We start from the raw sequence: 18,318 nt of genomic DNA on the forward strand, positions 1-18,318 counted from the left end.
CCTGGGCCAAGGAAACTGGGCCTCAGCAGCATCCAGAGTCACTTGCAGTGACAATGCCAGATCCTGAACCCCCTGTGCCACAGGGAGAACTCCCTTTATTCCTATTTATAGTTGAATAATATTCCATTGTGTGGAATACCATTTTTTGTTTATCCATTTGTTGATGGTCACTTTGGTTATTTCTCTGATGTACTTTTCAAAAAGATATAAAATATTTCTTTCCTTTTTATTGATTTAAGTGATTTCATGCTTAGATAAATATTAGATATTTTTTAAATGGAGGGGGTGAAAACCAAGTAAGCCTTTTATAATTAAGAATGACAGGTTTATAAATATCACCTCTGGTTATTAAAAATTATATTAAACAAGAAAATCCTTTCATTTTTATTATTTTTTTGGGGGGGGGGCCCTTACTCATGGCATGCAGAAGTTCCTAGGCCAGAGATCAAATGTGAGCCATAGCAGTGAATGGCCACAGCAGTGATAATGCCAGATCCTTAACTTGTTGAGCCAGCAAGGAATTCCAAGACAATCCTTTTTAGAGCACTGAGTACAATACCTAGGATATTACAAGCATTTAAAAAATTAGTTTTGTTATCATACTTTAGAAAATGAATGTTGGTTTTTCTTTAAAGGTTGAGCACAGTCTCAGCTATTTTGAGCACAGTATTATTATTTCACATTCTTGCACTAGAGTTTGGTCAGTTGAGAGTCAATCAACAAACATTTATTGAATACCTACTATCTGCCAGGGCATTGTTTTGGACACTAAGGATATAAGAAAGTCAGGGCATTGTCTACTTCGACCCATCACTTGCCCAGGAAAAAAAAAAAACTGAGGCAGAAAGAAGGTTAAATGTTTTGTTTATGTTATGTTAATCTAACACTAAAGAGCAAAGTTGGATACTTCTTCCGCTCCCTGTTTTCAAAGAGCGGCTTTCGATGAATGCAATGTGGACTTGACTGGGCAATCTATTTCCCCCAGAGGCTACGTTTGCCTTTTCTCCTCTGTTGTCTGTGGTGGTGGGTGAATAGGCCCACAAGGCCTAACACTTCTTTTGAAAAGATGGAGCCCAATTCTCCTCCTCTAGGTAATGGGCTGGACTTAGTGACTCAAAAAGGACGCGAAGGAAGGTGGACGTGACAGTGCTTGATTTTGGAGACCAGGTCATAAAAGGTATTGAGTGCAGCTTTCCTTTATCTCTGAGTTACTTGCTCTGCTGAAAGTTTACCGTGAGAATCCGCAATAGTCCATGGAGAAGCCCACAGAGCAAAGAACCAAGGCCTCCGACCAAGAGCCTTGTGAGTGAGTCATCTTGGGAGTGGGTCCTCCATCCCCAGTCAAGCCTCCAGAGGACTGGCAGCCCTGGTTGACTGCTCGACTACAATCAGGTCATGACAGACCCTGAGCCAGACAGACCCTAAGCTAAGCCACTCCTAAAGTCCTGCTTCTCATATAATGCATGACAAATCTTCACTGTTTTAAGCTGCTACATTTTGGCATGAGAAAACTCATACACCCCCTATTACTACTTTATATTCAAGCCTCTCTTGATCCTCTTCCAATATCCTATATTTTAGTTTGTATCTTTGAGGAAGCGAAAGACATTTTTTTTTAGCTCTGATCTTTTTCGCTCTATTTATTTATGTAACAGCTTTATTGAGTTAGAGTTGACATATCATAAAATGGGCCAACACATTTTTGAAATTGTGGTTAAAAACGACATAAGTTAAAATTTATCATTTTAACCATTTCAAAGTGTAAAAATCAGAGGCATTAAGTACATGATGTTTACAACCATCCCCATTATCTATTTCCAGAACCTTTTCATTTCCCAAAGGAACACCCCCTACTCACAGCTGACACATTTCAAAAGATTACTTTTTTGCCCCCCTCCCCCAAGCTGGAGCAATCAAGTAGCAACAAAGAAAAAGAAAGAAACAAAACTGTTCTTTAAAGGTAAACAAATTCAGAAAGAAATACCATTAATACTTCTAAAGACAACATACGACTCTGTTCACCTTCATTCATGTACAGAAGAAGAAAATATGAGACATAATAGAGAACGTGTCTCTATTATGGATGAGAGAAAATCTCAAATAAATGTTTTGACCAAAAACAATTGGTCTTTAAAATCCCTTTTAATGCCACTGAGTGTGCAGAACACCCACATTGTATGTGGCCGTCGAGGAACGAGAATTGGGAACAGCTGCTGGGAGGACAGCGGGGGAGCACAAAGGTGTCATGCAGTCATGGCCTCCAATCTTTATGGCACCTATAGCCCTGGCACCGTGTTAATGGCACCTACAGCCCTGGCACCGTATTAATGGCATCTACAGCCCTGGGGTTAGAAGGATCCGAAAGGAACATCTAGTCTCAGTTAGTTCATGACACCCACCACAGGCTTGGGAGTGAGAGGTAATAGCATCCTGGCCAGCAGCATGCCCGCCCAGGCGTGGGGCACAGGTTGGGAAGAGGTGTCCTTAGTTCTAGCACCATTTCCTTCCAATCGTCATATCATAATACATTAGTCATCACCAGAAACCATTGCTATGGAATTGAAGGGTGACTGTTCCAAGACCTATATCGTCTTACTTGGTGGTTTTAGTTTCTAGTATTCTCGGCAAAAGAAAACTGAGTTACTGGCAGAAGAGAAGCTTCAGTGGGCATATTTTTCTCCCCTCTTCTTCTGAGAGGGCCTTCCTGCTTCACTATGGCATGTCCTAGACTGCCCAGATATGCAGCCTGTGCCCCTCCGCCAGGAGGGCAGCTTGACAACAGAAAAGCCATGGTTGGAAGATGTTTCTATTCATCCTTGTATTCAGCTCACTGGGCTAGCACCTTCCACTGGTGTGAGACCTTCTCATTTACTCATTTGTTCATTCGTTCATTCATTCACTTATTTTTCAAAAAGAATGCCTTCTATGTACAAGGCACTGATCCAGGCCTTGAAGGAAAGCAGTAAATGAAACAGTGGAGCTAATGCAGAAAAGAGTACAGTTTGGGGACATATTTCTCTGAGTCTGACACTCTGGAGCTGATCTGGACTGGCCCATGTTAGTAGGACACGGGTGGGGCTGAGAGAGAGCAGGCGGGTCAAACTGTAGCTCCCCTTTCCCTAGCCTTAGACCCTCCAAATAAGCAGTAAAACCGAGAGAAGAAGGGCATGCGGTTGTGCCGTCTTCTGCATTTACCAAGCCTTAGTATCCTGGATGCCAGCCGCTTCCTTTGTCAAACTGGCCTCTTCCATCATCTCAGGATGGTATGAGCCTTTCCCAAGGTTCTGCCTCACTGCTGGAGGATAGCAGTGCAACTCAGTACATGACGAGACGTAACCACAACCATGAGAATCAACGCCATGCAACCAGAAAAAATGTCACTAACCAGACGGCAGGGACCCAAGCATCACCCCGCCAGCCAGTCCTCCCCGTGCCCACCATGAGCATGCCCACGGAGTCAGACGTGCCGCCCTCCTGGGGCTGGGCTCTAGCTTCCGTGTTGGGGGCCCAAAATAGGCAAGCCTCGGCACTGTTCCAAACACCAGAGATGCTCAAAGCAGAGAAGCAAAGCAGCCTTCCCAGGCTCGGGATGCCTGAGTCAGAAGACGGGGTAGAAGGAGAACCACAAAGGGAGCTGGGAGGTCGCAGGCAGACCAGACCAGATGAGCAATGGCTGGGAAAAAGCGGGGGGTTAAAAGCACATCCCTTTATTGGCAACACCCACACCAATGAGTAGGCATATCGCCAGGCCCATCTTAACCACGAAACAAGCCTTATGCTCCCTGATGGGGTGAGTGATGAGATGTGTGAGCGAGGGGTGAAGCAAGGCGGGTTATTCGCCTGGGATGCCTGAACACAATCTCTCACGACATGGAGGAGCACTGGCCAACAGAACCATTAACAACTGTCTGCTCCTTTCATTTGTTACGAGAAATGTGAGTCACTCCCATAAAACCCGGCTATTGGCAGAGGGAAACCTAACATCTGACTTGCGAAGCAAAAAGAACCAGCTGCTCTGGCCTCCAGGACTCAATTGCTTCCTCCTTCCAGTCAAGTCCCCAGCTGTCCCACAGCCTAGGAAAAAGGGGACGAACCCAGTTGCCCTCTCCTCTAGATACATGCCACGGCCAACAGTGCAAGTGTTCACATTTTATCAGCTTCGCCAGTGCCCTAGGGGTCGAAATCAGATACCTCAGTGTGGTTTAGGAGTGAGAGAAGTGGTCAGGGGGGACCCAGGTTGGGAGCATCAGTGAGACAAGAGTCACACCAGTAAAGCCCTGAAGTCCATCATGCACCAGGAAGGCTTTCTAGCCGCCTCCCCCGCTCTCCCCACCCCCAAGGCTGCCTTGAAATCCTACATCCAAGGACCCCAAGCCCCAGTGGCCTTGGGGTCGCAGCGGGGGTCTTGTGCCGGGAAGTACACGGGCACTGAGTGCTTCTGGTAGAACTGCAGGCGGGTGAGGAGCAGCTGGACGATGTGGGGGTGGTCCCTCGACAGGTCATGCCTCTCCTCTGGGTCCTGTTCAAGGTCAAAGAGCCAGGTGGTCTTGGTCGGTGGGTCCGAGGAGGGTATCTCAGAAACATTGTATTGAGACGGTGGAGGAAACCAGTGGCCACAGCCTGGCGAAGAAATACAACAGTTTACTGGGGGAAAACCACTGCAGGCAGCTTCTCATTTCCAGGAAGACATCAGGGGAGACCAGGCTGAGCTGGGGGGTGGGAAGGGACGTGCGAAAGAGATGCCCTTGATGCCATGTCCAGATCTGTCTCAGACTCTGACCTCTGGTGCGTTAACTAAACGTGTCTCGCTGTTTCACAACCAGGGTGTCCAGGAATGTGCATGTGAGTGTGTGTGTGTGTGGGGGGGGAGATAATTTTTAGTTGATGCAATAACTCCAGGAGGGGGATCCTACTGCTCTTTAGGGGTCATGGGCCAGTGATGCTGAAATATCTTACAACACATGAGACAATCACAAACGACGAAGGGTTATCTTGCTGCAAATGCCAAGAATGCCCTGATGATCAACACTGTTTGATTGCATCACGGTCTTAACCGTCATCCCACATATCATAAAAATATTTCAAAGATGTCACTCTTAGAGAATGTGCTCAGGGGAAGCAGCCTCCTCCCCTGGCAGGACCGTTGGTCACAGAGGTAGATTCCAGAGTTTCTCATTGCTAGCTAGGCGTGCTGTGCTTGCCAGCCACGTGTATCTGAAACCTTTATTTTTCATGACGCGCTGGAGATGCATTTCTTCCTTTTACCCTCCCTGACCCCTGAAGTTCATTCTCAACTCTGGAAAATTCAGGACCAGATTACACTCCTCCCTCTCATTCAGCAGCCCCGGAGATCAGGTTTTTGTCCTTTTTTTTTTTTTTTTTTTGGTCTTTTGAGGGCCCCAACCTCGGCATATGGAGGTTCCCAGGCTAGGGGTCTAATCGGAGCTGTAGCCCCCAGCCTACGACAGAGCCACAGCAACGCAGGATCCGAGCCGCGTCTGTGACCTACACCACAGTTCGCAGCAACACTGGATCCTTAACCCTCTGAGCGAGGCCAGGGATCGAACTCGAAACCTCATGGTTCCTAGTCGGATTTGTTTCCACTGCACCGTGACGGGAACTCCGGCAATTGTTCTTTGGTAAAGTTTTCCCTGCTGTTCTGGTGGGAAAGGCTTAAGCCTTCTACCTGGGTAGCCCGTGAGGAGCTTCCAGTTCCTGTATCTAATTGCAGCATGGACAGATGTGTTGAAGGCTGAATGCTCTGGAAGAGAAGAATCATCCTTTGCTGGAGCCGTGCTGTTCCCAAGACCTGGGGAGAAATAGTTGGGAAGAATTAGATCACTGTTACTGGAAAGTGTGGTTATAAATCAGCATTTTATATCCCTCTCGTAGAACAGTAGCTTTTATTCAACACTGGAGCGTAAATGTGTATCTTGCCACAGAAAAGAATCTTCTGTTCAATACAAACAGAAAGCTACAGTTATATTAAACGTCAGTCATAAACCCCCACAAATATAAAGGAAATCCCAAGGAGACTAGAACCCTGATTCTTCCTTAAAACCACTATGTTCTGCCAACGTATAGCTGGCCATATGCACAAGTGCCTTCTGGGCCAGCACGCTGGGTTGTTTTTTTGGTTTGTTTTGTTTTTGCTGTTCAGGGATTGAATTAAATAAACATATTTTCTGCGTATACGTATACCTATGTAGCTAATATAACACATTATAAAATGTACATTTTAATGGCATCTGCCTCAAGCTATTAGAGCTTAAGCATACCATGATAAATCGTACATATTTATTTTAACCACACTTATGAAATTATAAGTTAAGTGAACAATGCCCAGTTAACTATTCAGATAAGATAATTCTGGTATAGAAAACATTGCTTGGTATCATGGATTATATTAATTTATCACCTTGAGGTCTTCTATTAATTGCTTATCTGGTTTTGGGGGAAGCAATTAATAACAGCTGCTCCCCCTTCCCCTCTTGAGGTTGGAACCAGAAAGACAGAGCTAAAAATTCTGCATTTGTTACTGAGAAGGTTGATTGGAGAGGACATAACTTCAGATTGGGTGCTAATTACTGCCCCTGACTTAGACGAAACCACTCATCACTGATCTTGCTGGACAACCTCTGGGCTCCCTCAGAACATGCAGCCCAGAGCCAAACAGTGGGTTGATGTATATCCTGGGGACAGGCTGGCTCAGAAAGAAGACAGACAACAGGGTCTGAATTGAGCATGCTCAGTTCCTTCTTTCAAATAACTTTCTCCTTCCCCCGCTTCTGGGGAGGAGCAAATAGGGAACAGGGAAGGAGACCTGAGTTCTCCTCTATTTGAGGATACTTGCAGATCCCTGAAGGCAAGGTATGGAGGTCTCCAACTCACTCCTACCTGTGCATGTTTGAAAGCCTCAATGTAGGGTCTAATTATATGATACTTAGTGTGCTTTAAATCCACACTTATGTGTTAACTTTTCAAAGAGTGGTCACAGCAATCACCTTGGGTACAGTTCCAAAGGCTGCCAGTCCAAGGACTAATAGCTCTGGGGTGTGATGTGTCTGTAACAGCCACCATCCGTCCAGCATCAACATCATGTGCCCCCCAGAGCACCAGAGAGGGACTTTTGTGCTGCTCGTGTGTGTGTGTGTGCGCGTGCGCGCGTGCGAACGGGAAGCATTGTTATTGGTGGAAAATGCAGAGAGTCCCATTCTTTTGTCAGTCTTGTGGGAATGACCCCGGGGAGGCATACGGCAGACTGGGCCAATAAACATCAGTGATTTCAGACCTTCAGTCTTAACAATCAGTGCCAACAAATCTCTAGCACCAAAGAGGAAATCTTTTGGGCTTCATGTTTCTGTTCGCTTGTGGTTATTCTGGCTCCAATACAAATGAATGCTTCTAGCGATTGAGGTGCACAAGAATGTCTATCATAGGAAGTAAGTTCTTAATAGACGGACTATGGTAGAACTGTGAGCCCGCATGATCGACTCCTCTCAAGTTTGTATAAAGACCACATTTTGATGGCAAAGAATGTGAAATAAAACAAGTATGCTTTGGGAACATAAACAAAGGAAGAAAATTTAGCTCCCTCAGCTATCCTGACATTTATATACATTTATTTTTAAAACAAACAGGAACATAAAATACCTAAACAATAAATAAGTCTACGACTAAATGATGAAAGATACTGTTACTGCAGCTTAATCTTTTTTTTCCATTTTGAGAAATTAAACAAAGAGAAAAGTACAAAGACTAATATACCTAACCCCCTGTGAACCGTCACCCGGAATGAACAAATGTTAACATTCTGTCGTATTTTTTTTTTTTTAAGAAGAGAAATAGGACAAGTAAGATGAAGTGACAGTCTCCTTTGTCCCCATCCTCAACCCTAGTCCTTTCATCCACTGCTCCAAAGGCTGCTGCTCCCATGACTTCAGTGTACAGTGTCTCCTTCAGCCATTTACAACAGAGGAACACAACTGCCAAGGAATAATATACAGTAGTTTTATACTTTAGAAATGTACATGTATGTGTTACATTACATACATTTTGCAACTTGCTTTTTCATCCACTACTGTGTTTTTAGAGCTCTGTGAATATGAATATATATATATATATATATATATATATATATATACATTCCTCTTAACTATTTAATAGTTCACTGTATACAAATACCACATTCTATACATAGAATTTATGGAATGTATTTCCCTTTCTTTTTTGGCTGCACCTGCAGCATGCAGAGTTCCTGGGCCAAGGATTGAACTCTTGTCACAACTGTAACCAGAGCCACAGCAATGATAATGCTGGATCCTTAACCTGCTGAGCCACAAGGGAACTCCTACATATTTCCCTTTTGATGGCAATTTAGGTTACTTTACTTATTGATTGATTGGTTTCTTTTTGCTAGCACAGTTGGCCTTTGAACAACATGGGTTGAACTGCACGGGTCCACTTACATGCAGATTTTTTTCAAGAGTAAATACTAGGAGCTCCTGTTGTAGTATAGTGGAAAAGAATCTGACTAGGAGCCATGAGGTTTGATCCCTGGCTTCACCTAGTGGGATCTGGCATTGCTGTGAGCTGTGGTGTAGGTCTTGGACTTGACTCGGATCCTGTGTTGCTGTGGCTGTGGTGTAGGCCTGCAGCTGTAGCTCTGATTCAACCCCTAGCCTGGGAGCCTCCATAAGCTGCAGATGAGGCCCTAAAAAGAAAAAAAAAATTAAATACTATAGTATTACAAGATCCATTGTTAGTTAAATCCGTGGATATGGAACTATGGATGCAGAGACGTCATGGGTACAAGCACCAACTGTAAGTTGTATGCAGATTTCCAACTTCACAAGTGTAGATGGTTGGTGCCCCTAACTCCCACTTTATTCAAAGGTCAACAGCACAAGCTATCCTACAGTGGACACTGGTCTTCAAGACTGATCTCATTATTATTGACCTTTTGCATTTTCAATGTACATTTTAGGATCGGCTTGTCAAGTTTCACATACAAGCTGCTGGGATGTTGATGAGGATGCTACTGACTCCAGGATCAATTTAAGGGTACTGGTGTCTTAAAATACTGAGACTTAAAATTCATGAGTATGGTGGATCTCAACATTTATTGAGATTTTTAATTTTTTCTCCTAATAATGTTTTATGACTCTCTGTGTAGAGATGCTACACATCTTTTCTTAGGTTTATCCCTAGTTGATTGATGTTTTTGATACTATTCTAAATGCTATTTTAAGATATACTTCATATTCTGAAGGCTTGGTGCTGGCATATAAAAAGACAGTCGACTATTTTACATATTGACCTTGTATCCATAATACAAGTTACTTAATTTGCTGTTCTTTTTATAACTCCTTGAATAACTGATTTTCAGCATTTTAAAATTTCTGATATATATACTTAATACCATAAATTTTCATCCAAGCACTAATTCATTTTTATCATGCAAATTTTAAATAAGCATCTTATTCGGATTAAAGTATTCTCTAATTTCCATTGTGATTCCCTTTTGACTCATGGATTATTTGCAAGTATTGCTTAATGTCCGAACATTTCAGAATTGCTTAGGTATCCTTTGGTTATTAATTCCTAGTTTAACTTCCTTATGATTAGAAAACATATTTATTGATTTTTATTCATTTGTTAATCTAATCCTTTGTTTATAGATTCTTTGTATTTCCTATATGTGACATCATCATCTATAAATAATGATACTTGTTTCTCCCTATATTATCTTTACATTTTTAATTTTCTTACTTTATGACACGGAATAAAATCTACAGTATAGTTCTGAATAAAAGCAGGAATAGTATGAATCTCTGTCTCATTCCTGATTTTAGAGGGAAAGCTTTTAATAATTCACTATGAAGTCAATATAAAATCTTGGTTGATACACTTTATAGATTAAATAAGATCCTTTCTAATTCCAATTTACTAAGAATTTCTATTTTATCATAATGGTTGTTAAATTTTATCATACACTTCTTTTGCTTAAGATAAGAATATCATATAATTATTCTTTTCTAGCCTTGAATGTAATGAGTTCCATTTACTGATTTTTAAACGCTAAACCAACCTTGCATTTATGGAGTAAATCCCTTTTAGTCATAATGTTTATCCCATTTTATATATTGCTGGATTTACATTTTGTTTAGGATTGAGGATATCTGTCAGTAAATATTCACATTTTGTTTAAGATTTTTGCATCATGCTCAAGACAGAAACTGCTCTATAATTTTTCCTTGTAATGTTCTTATCATGTTATTGAAGTAAAGATATATACATCTTATAAAAAGGATTGGTAAGTGTTCCCTGAAGAGTTTGTATAAAATGGATGTTACTTCTAAATATTCTGAAGAGTTCATTTGTGAAGCCATCTCGGCCTAGAGTTTTGTGGGTTTTTGGCTTTTTTGGGGGGCCACACTAGTGGCATATGGAGGTTCCCAGAATAGGGGTTGAATTGGAGCTGCAGCTGCTGGCCTACACCACAGACACAACAATGCCAGATTCAAGCCGCATCTGAGACCTACACCACAGTTCACAGCAATGCCGGATCCTTAACCCACTGAGTTGAGGCCAGGGATCAAACCTGCAACCTCATGGTACCTAGTCAGATTCATTTCCACTGTGCCATGGCAGGAACTCCAGCCTAGTGTTTTCTTTGGGGGAAGGTTTTAAATTATTGATGTAATTTTTAACAGACATAGGACCATTTAGATCTTCTATTTCTCCTTTTGTCAGTTTTCATAACTTCTATTTTAATGGGAATTTGTCTAGTTCATACAAATTTTTGGCTTCTTATTTTCTTTTTAAGGCCTATGATGTCTTTATTAATATATCTTTTCATTCCTGATATGAGCAATTTCAGCTTCTCACTTTTTTCCCTTGATAAATTTTGCTAAAGTCAACTGATTTTATTCGTTTTTTAAAACAACAAACTTTTAGACCCTCACTGTAGTATGTTTTTCTATTTCATTAATTTGTTTCTTATCATTATTCTTTTATTTTCTCTATTTTCTTTGGACTTAATTTGCTGTTCTTTTTATAACTCCTTGAATAACTGATTTTCAGCATTTTAAAATTTCTGATATATATACTTAATACCATAAATTTTCATCCAAGCACTAATTCATTTTTATCATGCAAATTTTAAATAAGCATCTTATTTGGATTAAAGTATTCTCTAATTTCCATTGTGATTCCCTTTTTGACTCATGGATTATTTGCAAGTATTGCTTAATGTCCGAACATTTCAGAATTGCTTAGGTATCCTTTGGTTATTAATTCCTAGTTTAACTTCCTTATGATTAGAAAACATATTTATTGATTTTTAAAAATAAAACTCTTAATTTTAGAATCCTTTTAGATGGTAATATATTATTCAAATCTTTCGAAAGATGTTGATATTTGCTTTATGATCCAACACATGGTCCATTGTGCAATGTTCTATTCTTGAAAAAAAAAAGTACTTTCAATTTTTAAGACTATTGCAACTGCTTATATTATTAACTGCTTATAAATTTAGAAGCATTATAATTGTTAGTTGATCTTTTTATAATTTTGAAAAATGTCTTCATCCCTAATAATGTTTTCTGTCTTCAAGTCTACTTCGATGTACAGATATTGCAGCACTGGCTGTCAGTGTTGTTGATAGTCTTTGAATAGTATATCCTTTTATCTATCGTCATAGTATTAAGCTCATATGTAATAAAAAGAAGCATAAAAAAATGGGATGGTAGGCAAGATAATGAACCCCAAAGACATCCATGTCCTAAACATCCTGGAACCTGTGACGATGTCACCATATATAGCAAAAGAAATTTTGCAGAAAGGATTAAGTGTAAGGACCTTGAGGTGTGGAAATCACTCTAGATCATCTGGATGAGCCCAGTCTCACCACATGAGTCCGTAAAAGCAGGGACAGTGTTCTGAGTATTGTAAAAGGGAGATATGGCCACAGCAGAAGGTCAGAGAGATGCAATACTGCTGCCTTTGCAGATGGAAAATGGGGACACGAGCTAAGGAAGGTGGACAGCCACTAGAAGATGGAAAAGGCAAGGGAATGGACTCCATACAGGAGCCTCCGGAAGGAACACAGCGTTGCTGATACCTTGATCTTACTGAGCCTTCTGAGACCTGTGTTGGACTTCTGACCTATAGGACTGTAAGTTCATACATTTGTGTTATTTTAAGCCACCAAGTTAGCAGTAATTTGTTATAGCAGTGATAGAAAACGAACACACAGGGTCTCTCTTATTTGTAATCTTACAAATTAATTAGGAAGAAAGGATATGACATTCGAAATGGTAAAATGATGCAGAATATGATCAAAGTCAAACCGTAAATATTATAAAAGGTCACAGTAGGAAGAAGTTGATGAGGGCTGAAGCACAGAGGACTGAGGGAGGAAGTAAGATTTTAGGAAAAGACTTGAAGGATTCATCTCTGTTATCTATCACTCCATCCTCCTCTAATGTAGAACAGTTTAGCGTATGGCCTAAGTCAGTTTCATCTCTATAACCCTGAAGCTTAGCCCAGTGCCTTGGCACATTAATAAACCCTCAATGATGCTTACTGAACACCAAATAACTAAAAATTGGGTGGGAAATGGAATTTTAGACTAAAGAATGAGAAAGGCAGTCCTGTGGAGTTCCTGTCATGGTTCAGTAGTAACGAATTTGACTAGTATCCATGGGGACATGGGTTTGATCCCTGGCCTCGCTCAGTGGGCTAAGGATCTGGGGTTGCTGTTGAGCTGTGGTGTAGGTCGCAGACATGGCTTGGATCCTGCATTGTTGTGGCTGTGGGGTAGGCAAGCGGTTACAGCTCTGAATTAACCCCTCGCCTGGGAACTTCCTCATGCGGCAGGTGCAGCCTTAAAAAGACAAAAAAAATAAATAAATAAATAAAAAAGAAAAAAGAAAGCAGTCCCAGCAACTTAGTGCACTTGAAGGACATTGATGTAACTGGTGGGGGTTTAGGTGAGATAGATGACTAGATGGGGATGCTAGCAATGTCAAGGGAGCATTAAATAATAGATTGAAAAACTGCCCCCTTTCCCTCTCATCAATAGGGAGACACACGAGGAATTTAAATATTTTTTTAAATTTAAAACTATTTTTTTCTAACAGCTTTATTAAGGTAGCACTCACATCCGATTCACCCCTTTAGAGTGTAAGGGTGTTCAGCATTTTCATAGCGCTGTGTGATCATCACCACGATAAACTTTTAGAACAGTTTCTTAAAAGAAACCCTGTACCATCAGTGGTTGTTGGTACCTCATTTCATCCCATACCCTCTAGCCCTAGGCAACTGCTCATCTACTTTCTACTTTTCTGGATTTACCTCTTCTGGCTATTTCCTGTCAATGAAATCATACAAATGTAGCTTCTTTCACTCGGCATGCTTTCAAGAGTCATCCATGTTGTAACATGGAGCAGGACTTCATTCCTTTTTATGGCTAATATTCCATTACATAAATATACTACATTTTACTTATCTATTCAGTGGTTGAAGGACATTTGGTATGTTTTCACTTTTTGGCTATTATGAACAATGCTGTAAAAATCGATGTACAAGTTTTTAAATGGAGGCATGTTTTCATTTGTCTTGGGTTTATACCAAGGAGTGGGATTTTTGGGTTATACGGTAACTCTATGTTTGATCTTTTGAGGAACTGAAGACTATTCCAAAGTGACTGCACCATGGTGTATTCCACTGGCAGTGTATGAGGGTTTCAATTTGTCCACAGACTTGTCGACACTTGTTATTGTCTGTTATTTTAGCAACCTGGGTTTGTAGTGTTATCTCATTATGGTTTGGATTTGCACCTCTCTGATGACTAATGAAGGTGAGCATCTTTTCACGTGTTTATTGTCATCAGTATATCCTCTTTGGGGAAATGTCCATTCAGGTCCTTTGCCTACTTTTAGTTGGATTATTTGTCTTTTTAAAAATTATTTAATTGTAAGAGTTCTTTATATATTCCACATACAAGTCCCTTATCAGATGCAAACATTTTCTCCCATTCTGTAAGTTGTCTTTTCACTTTATTGATAGTGTGAAAGCACAAAAGTTTTTAATTTTGATGAATTACAATTTACTTAATTCCTATTGTACTGCTTATGCTTTGGAGTCATATCTAAGAAACTGTTATTTAGCAAATACTACAGATTCTCCCTTAAGGGTTAAGCAGTGTTGGCGGGAATGGAGTTGGGAACCTAGATCTTCCCCCACTAACCCACTGTCCCATCTAAAGGCGACTCCCAAAGTGCTTCTGCACCCCTTCTGGCTCTGGAAAACTCAGTTCTCTACTGAAACCAGGGGTCCACCTCATTCTGGAAACTTGAACTCCTTTAGATAGACAGAGGTTCCTCAGATAAGGAGTTCTATATGTTTACTATATATTGTGCAAGAGTGATTTCTTTCTTTTGTTCTATTTTTTTTTCTTGCTGATCTTTTTTTTAAAATATTTTGTTGAAGTAGAGTTGATTTACAGTTTGTGTTAAGCTGATCTTCTTTACATCCCAAATCAATATAGACAACTAATCCATCTTATAACTGAGTATTTCTGTTTGACAAGAAAGCTTTGTTATCTCAGAAGTGGCTTTTAGCTCAGAAGGAAAAGAAAAGGATGTGTGTGTTTATGCGTTTCTCTGAACTCCCTCATTTCTGTCCAGAGGTTAGCAAATTCAGTGCCCTCTGCTCATCCATCGAGCTGATGGATGGAATATTTGGCACTTGTGAATCATGGTCTGAAACCTTCTGCTCGCTTGACTTCTGTGATGTCCTGATGAGCTGGCTTTCATCCTCATATCATTTTCTTCTTCTCTGCCTCATTTGCTAGTAGTTTTCCTTTGGCACTCGTCCCTGTGCTTCTGCTTTCCTCTTGCTTCACTTTCCGGACAGAGAATCCATTTCCAGGGCTCAGTGATCACTGCATTGTGGATGGTGCTTGAGTGAATGTGTGCATTCAGTCTCTCACAGAGTCCAGTGTTTAGCTCCATGTATAGTGCATATCTCTCCCTTGAGTTCATATTAATGCTCCAAAGCCAATGTGCCTGACTCCAGAATCATATGATCACCACTGTTTCCTGTTCTAACATTTCGGTTCGGGCAACCTCAACAATACTCTCTCAATTAGCAAACTCAAAACTTTGGGATTTTATTTTTAATTGTAACCTTTAGTCACCAAAAATCTAAGATTTTACCTTTAAAACTTCACTTAGATGTGTCTTTGCTCATCAGATCATGTCACAGAACTTAAGAATACAATATTCTCTTATCACATAGTTGCTAATCAATGTTTTATAAATCTGAATCTAGTCCAACTATGTCAGAAAAATTCCAAGAGTCATTAACATTCTAAGAAATCTCTGCTTCCTGTTTCTTGTCTTGACATTCTGTCCAATACATTCTCAATTTAATAATGAAAACAACAATTTTATAATTCAGTATCTCTTATGCGTATAGATACAAAAATCCTCAACAAAATAGTATCAAATGGAATTTGGCAACATATAAAGAAGATTATACACCATAACAAAGTGAGTTTATCCCAGGAATATAAGGTTAGTTTAACACCTAAAATCAATTAATCAATTAATGTAATGTACCATATCAATACTCCAAACAAATAAAACAAAATAAATCTGGTCTCTGGTCTGGGCCTGGGGAGGACCTACTTGTTCCCCAATTGATGTTGCAGAGTTTGAAGAGGATTGCATGGGGTGGGGGTGGGGGGCCGTGAGAGTGGGGGTGGCTGGGAGGGGTGGGAAGAACTTACGGTGGAAACATTAATTTGTCACTTTGAGGATTTAGTCCCTTTCTGCCCCGTTGAGTGGCCTGCCATTCATTTCCACCGAGCTCTGTTTGTTTTTGCTTTGTTGGTTTTACAATTCCCGAAGATCAGTTTAAAATCTCGTTTTACCTCTAATGACCCATTTTATTCTTTCTGCGGTGTGATTCCATCTTTGTATTCTGATGACAATGCATATTTACTTATGGCAAACTTACCTAGGCTAATGGGTAAAAACCTCAGCTTTTCCAGATATTTGGTTATCAAGGTGTTTTCTACAAGGGAATGCGGTCAAGTATATATATATTTATTTTTATTTTCTTACATTAAAGTATAGTTGATTTACAATGTTGTGCCCATTCTATCACATATATTTTTAATGAACAGGTTGGATTTAAGGTTTTTTTTGACAGGCAAGAAATAGATTTATTAAGATAAGGCCCTTGTGAGAGATCTGCGCCCTGCCCCAAGGATTAGGTGGGCTGCAGTTTTATGGGATTAAATTTAATTAGCAGAAACTACCTTCAACTTTTGTGCTTTAAAGTCCTTGAGAGTAGCTGGTTTGTCAGTTACTTGAGTCCAATGAGTCTCTTAAAGTTTATCACATTGAAGTTTTATTTACACTAAACAGTTGATTGGCTGATCATTTCTCCAATCCAAGAAAAGCTCAAGGGACCCTGAACTCAAAGTGAAGTTCAAGTCACTAAGGTCCTTATTGTGCAGTCAGTCTGAGCCCCAGATCACAGTGCATTTGGGCTACATGTGAAGGGACTCACTGCACATGTGGCTCAAATCTCTAGTCTGCTCACAGTTTTACAAGTCCTGAAAAGCTGGGCTTAGGCTATGGCTGCCTCTTATCTCGCTGTGAGGTAAGGACTTACATATCCAGCTGTAACTGTGCTCACTGTTGTCTTGAGTTTTATTTTGAACAATCTTTCTGGATCTAAAAACAGAAGTTTTTCTCTAATTGGGAGTTTCCTTGTGGCTCAGTGGTAAGGAACCCAACTAGTATCCAAGAGGATGTGGGTCCGATCCCTGACCTCACTCAGTGGGGTAAGGATCCAGCATTGCTGTGAGCTGCGGTGTAGGTTGCAGATTCGGCTTGGATCTGGCGTTGCTGTGGCTGAGGGGTAAGCCTGCGGCTACAGCTCTGATTCCACCCCCAGCCTGGAATTTACATATGCCACGGGTGGGGCCCTAAAAAGACCAAAAAAAAAAAAAAAGATAGTTCCCGAAAAACACTGGCTAGAGCTCCCATACTGTGAGCTGCTGCTTCATTGACCCTCTCGGCTTAATTTTCAGAGATGAAAAAAAGCCTCTCAGAGCCAAAGGTATGGCCTGCGCAGCTCGAAAGCTGGGATTGATGGAGTTGTTAGGGTATGTATTGGCAGCCTTCCCTATGCATTACTCTCTAGTCTTGAAAAGGACCTCAGAGCAACCACTGTGCATTTCAGTGGCCTTTATTTTTTTTCTTACTTATTATTATTATTGTTATTTTTTCTTAGGGCCGTACCTGCAGCATATGGAGGTTCCAAGGCTAGGGGTTGAATCAGAGCTACATCTGCCAGTGTACACCACAGCAACACCAGATCCAAGCCACATCTGCGACCTACACCACAGCTCATGGCAATGCTGGATCCTTAACCCACTGAGCAAGGCCAGGGATTGAACCTCCAATCTCATGGTTCCTAGTTGGACTCTTTTCTGCTGTGCCATGATGGAAACTTCTCAGTGGCCTTTAGAATAATCTCTTGCTATTATCTCATTAAGTCATTTAAGCACCATGAATTCCTGGGTGCAGGTATGTCAAATGAGGATCAAAAGAATGCCTACCTTCCACCTCCCATGCTGACAGTGAGGATGAAATGAGATCCTGTCAGTGGGGAGCGTTCTGTGCACCCGAAGTATAAAAATCCCAGGTACAAGTCTCTCCAATTCCCACAGCATTTGCCATAGGGTTGAGCACACAGACAAAACAGACTGACCTACTCAGGTGGCACTTGTGACCTTCAGCTGCTAGCCATTCAAATCAAGGTGTGATCAACTACCCAGCCCTATAAAGACTGAGAGATCTGAATCAGCTGCCAAGGGAACAAGGTACTATGAAGACAATCATAGGGAAAGGGGGTGGGGAAGTCGAGAGGTATCTGTCAAAGGCTACAGAGTTTGGGTAATGCAAGAGAAACAAGGCCTAGAGTGCTACTGTGCAGCAGGGGGCAGAGACTTAACAATACTGTATTGTGTACTTACACGTTTGCTTAGAGGGTATGTCTGAAGTGTCCTTATCCCTCACACACACACACAATAATAGTAAATAAAGGGCAGGGGGAGGAAATGTTTGGAGGTAATAGATTTGTCTATGGCACAGATTGTGAGGGAGGCTGGTTTCACGGATATATACTTACCTCAAAATTCATCAAGCTGTAAATACTAAATATGTACAGCTTTCTGTATGTTAATCGTACCTTCATAAAGTGGTTAAGAGTGAATAAATGAAGGAATGAAGA

General features: G+C 41.0%; 1 protein-coding gene across 1 annotated transcript in view; it reads right to left on the reverse strand.

Moving 5' to 3' along the window:
• Positions 1-847: 847 nt before the first annotated feature.
• The window catches only part of ARSB (arylsulfatase B), a 166,364-nt gene continuing 148,893 nt past the window's right edge, over positions 848-18,318 (reverse strand). Inside the window, exons 7-8 of the mRNA XM_047778172.1 lie at positions 5,687-5,809; positions 848-4,620 (exon numbers count right to left, since the gene is read on the reverse strand). Of these exons, the coding sequence (XP_047634128.1) occupies positions 4,355-4,620; positions 5,687-5,809 (389 nt within the window). The 3' untranslated portion in view covers positions 848-4,354. The remainder of the gene's footprint in view (positions 4,621-5,686; positions 5,810-18,318) is intronic.

The sequence above is a fragment of the Phacochoerus africanus genome, chromosome 4 (assembly GCF_016906955.1).
Source record: "Phacochoerus africanus isolate WHEZ1 chromosome 4, ROS_Pafr_v1, whole genome shotgun sequence".
NCBI lineage: Eukaryota > Metazoa > Chordata > Mammalia > Artiodactyla > Suidae > Phacochoerus > Phacochoerus africanus.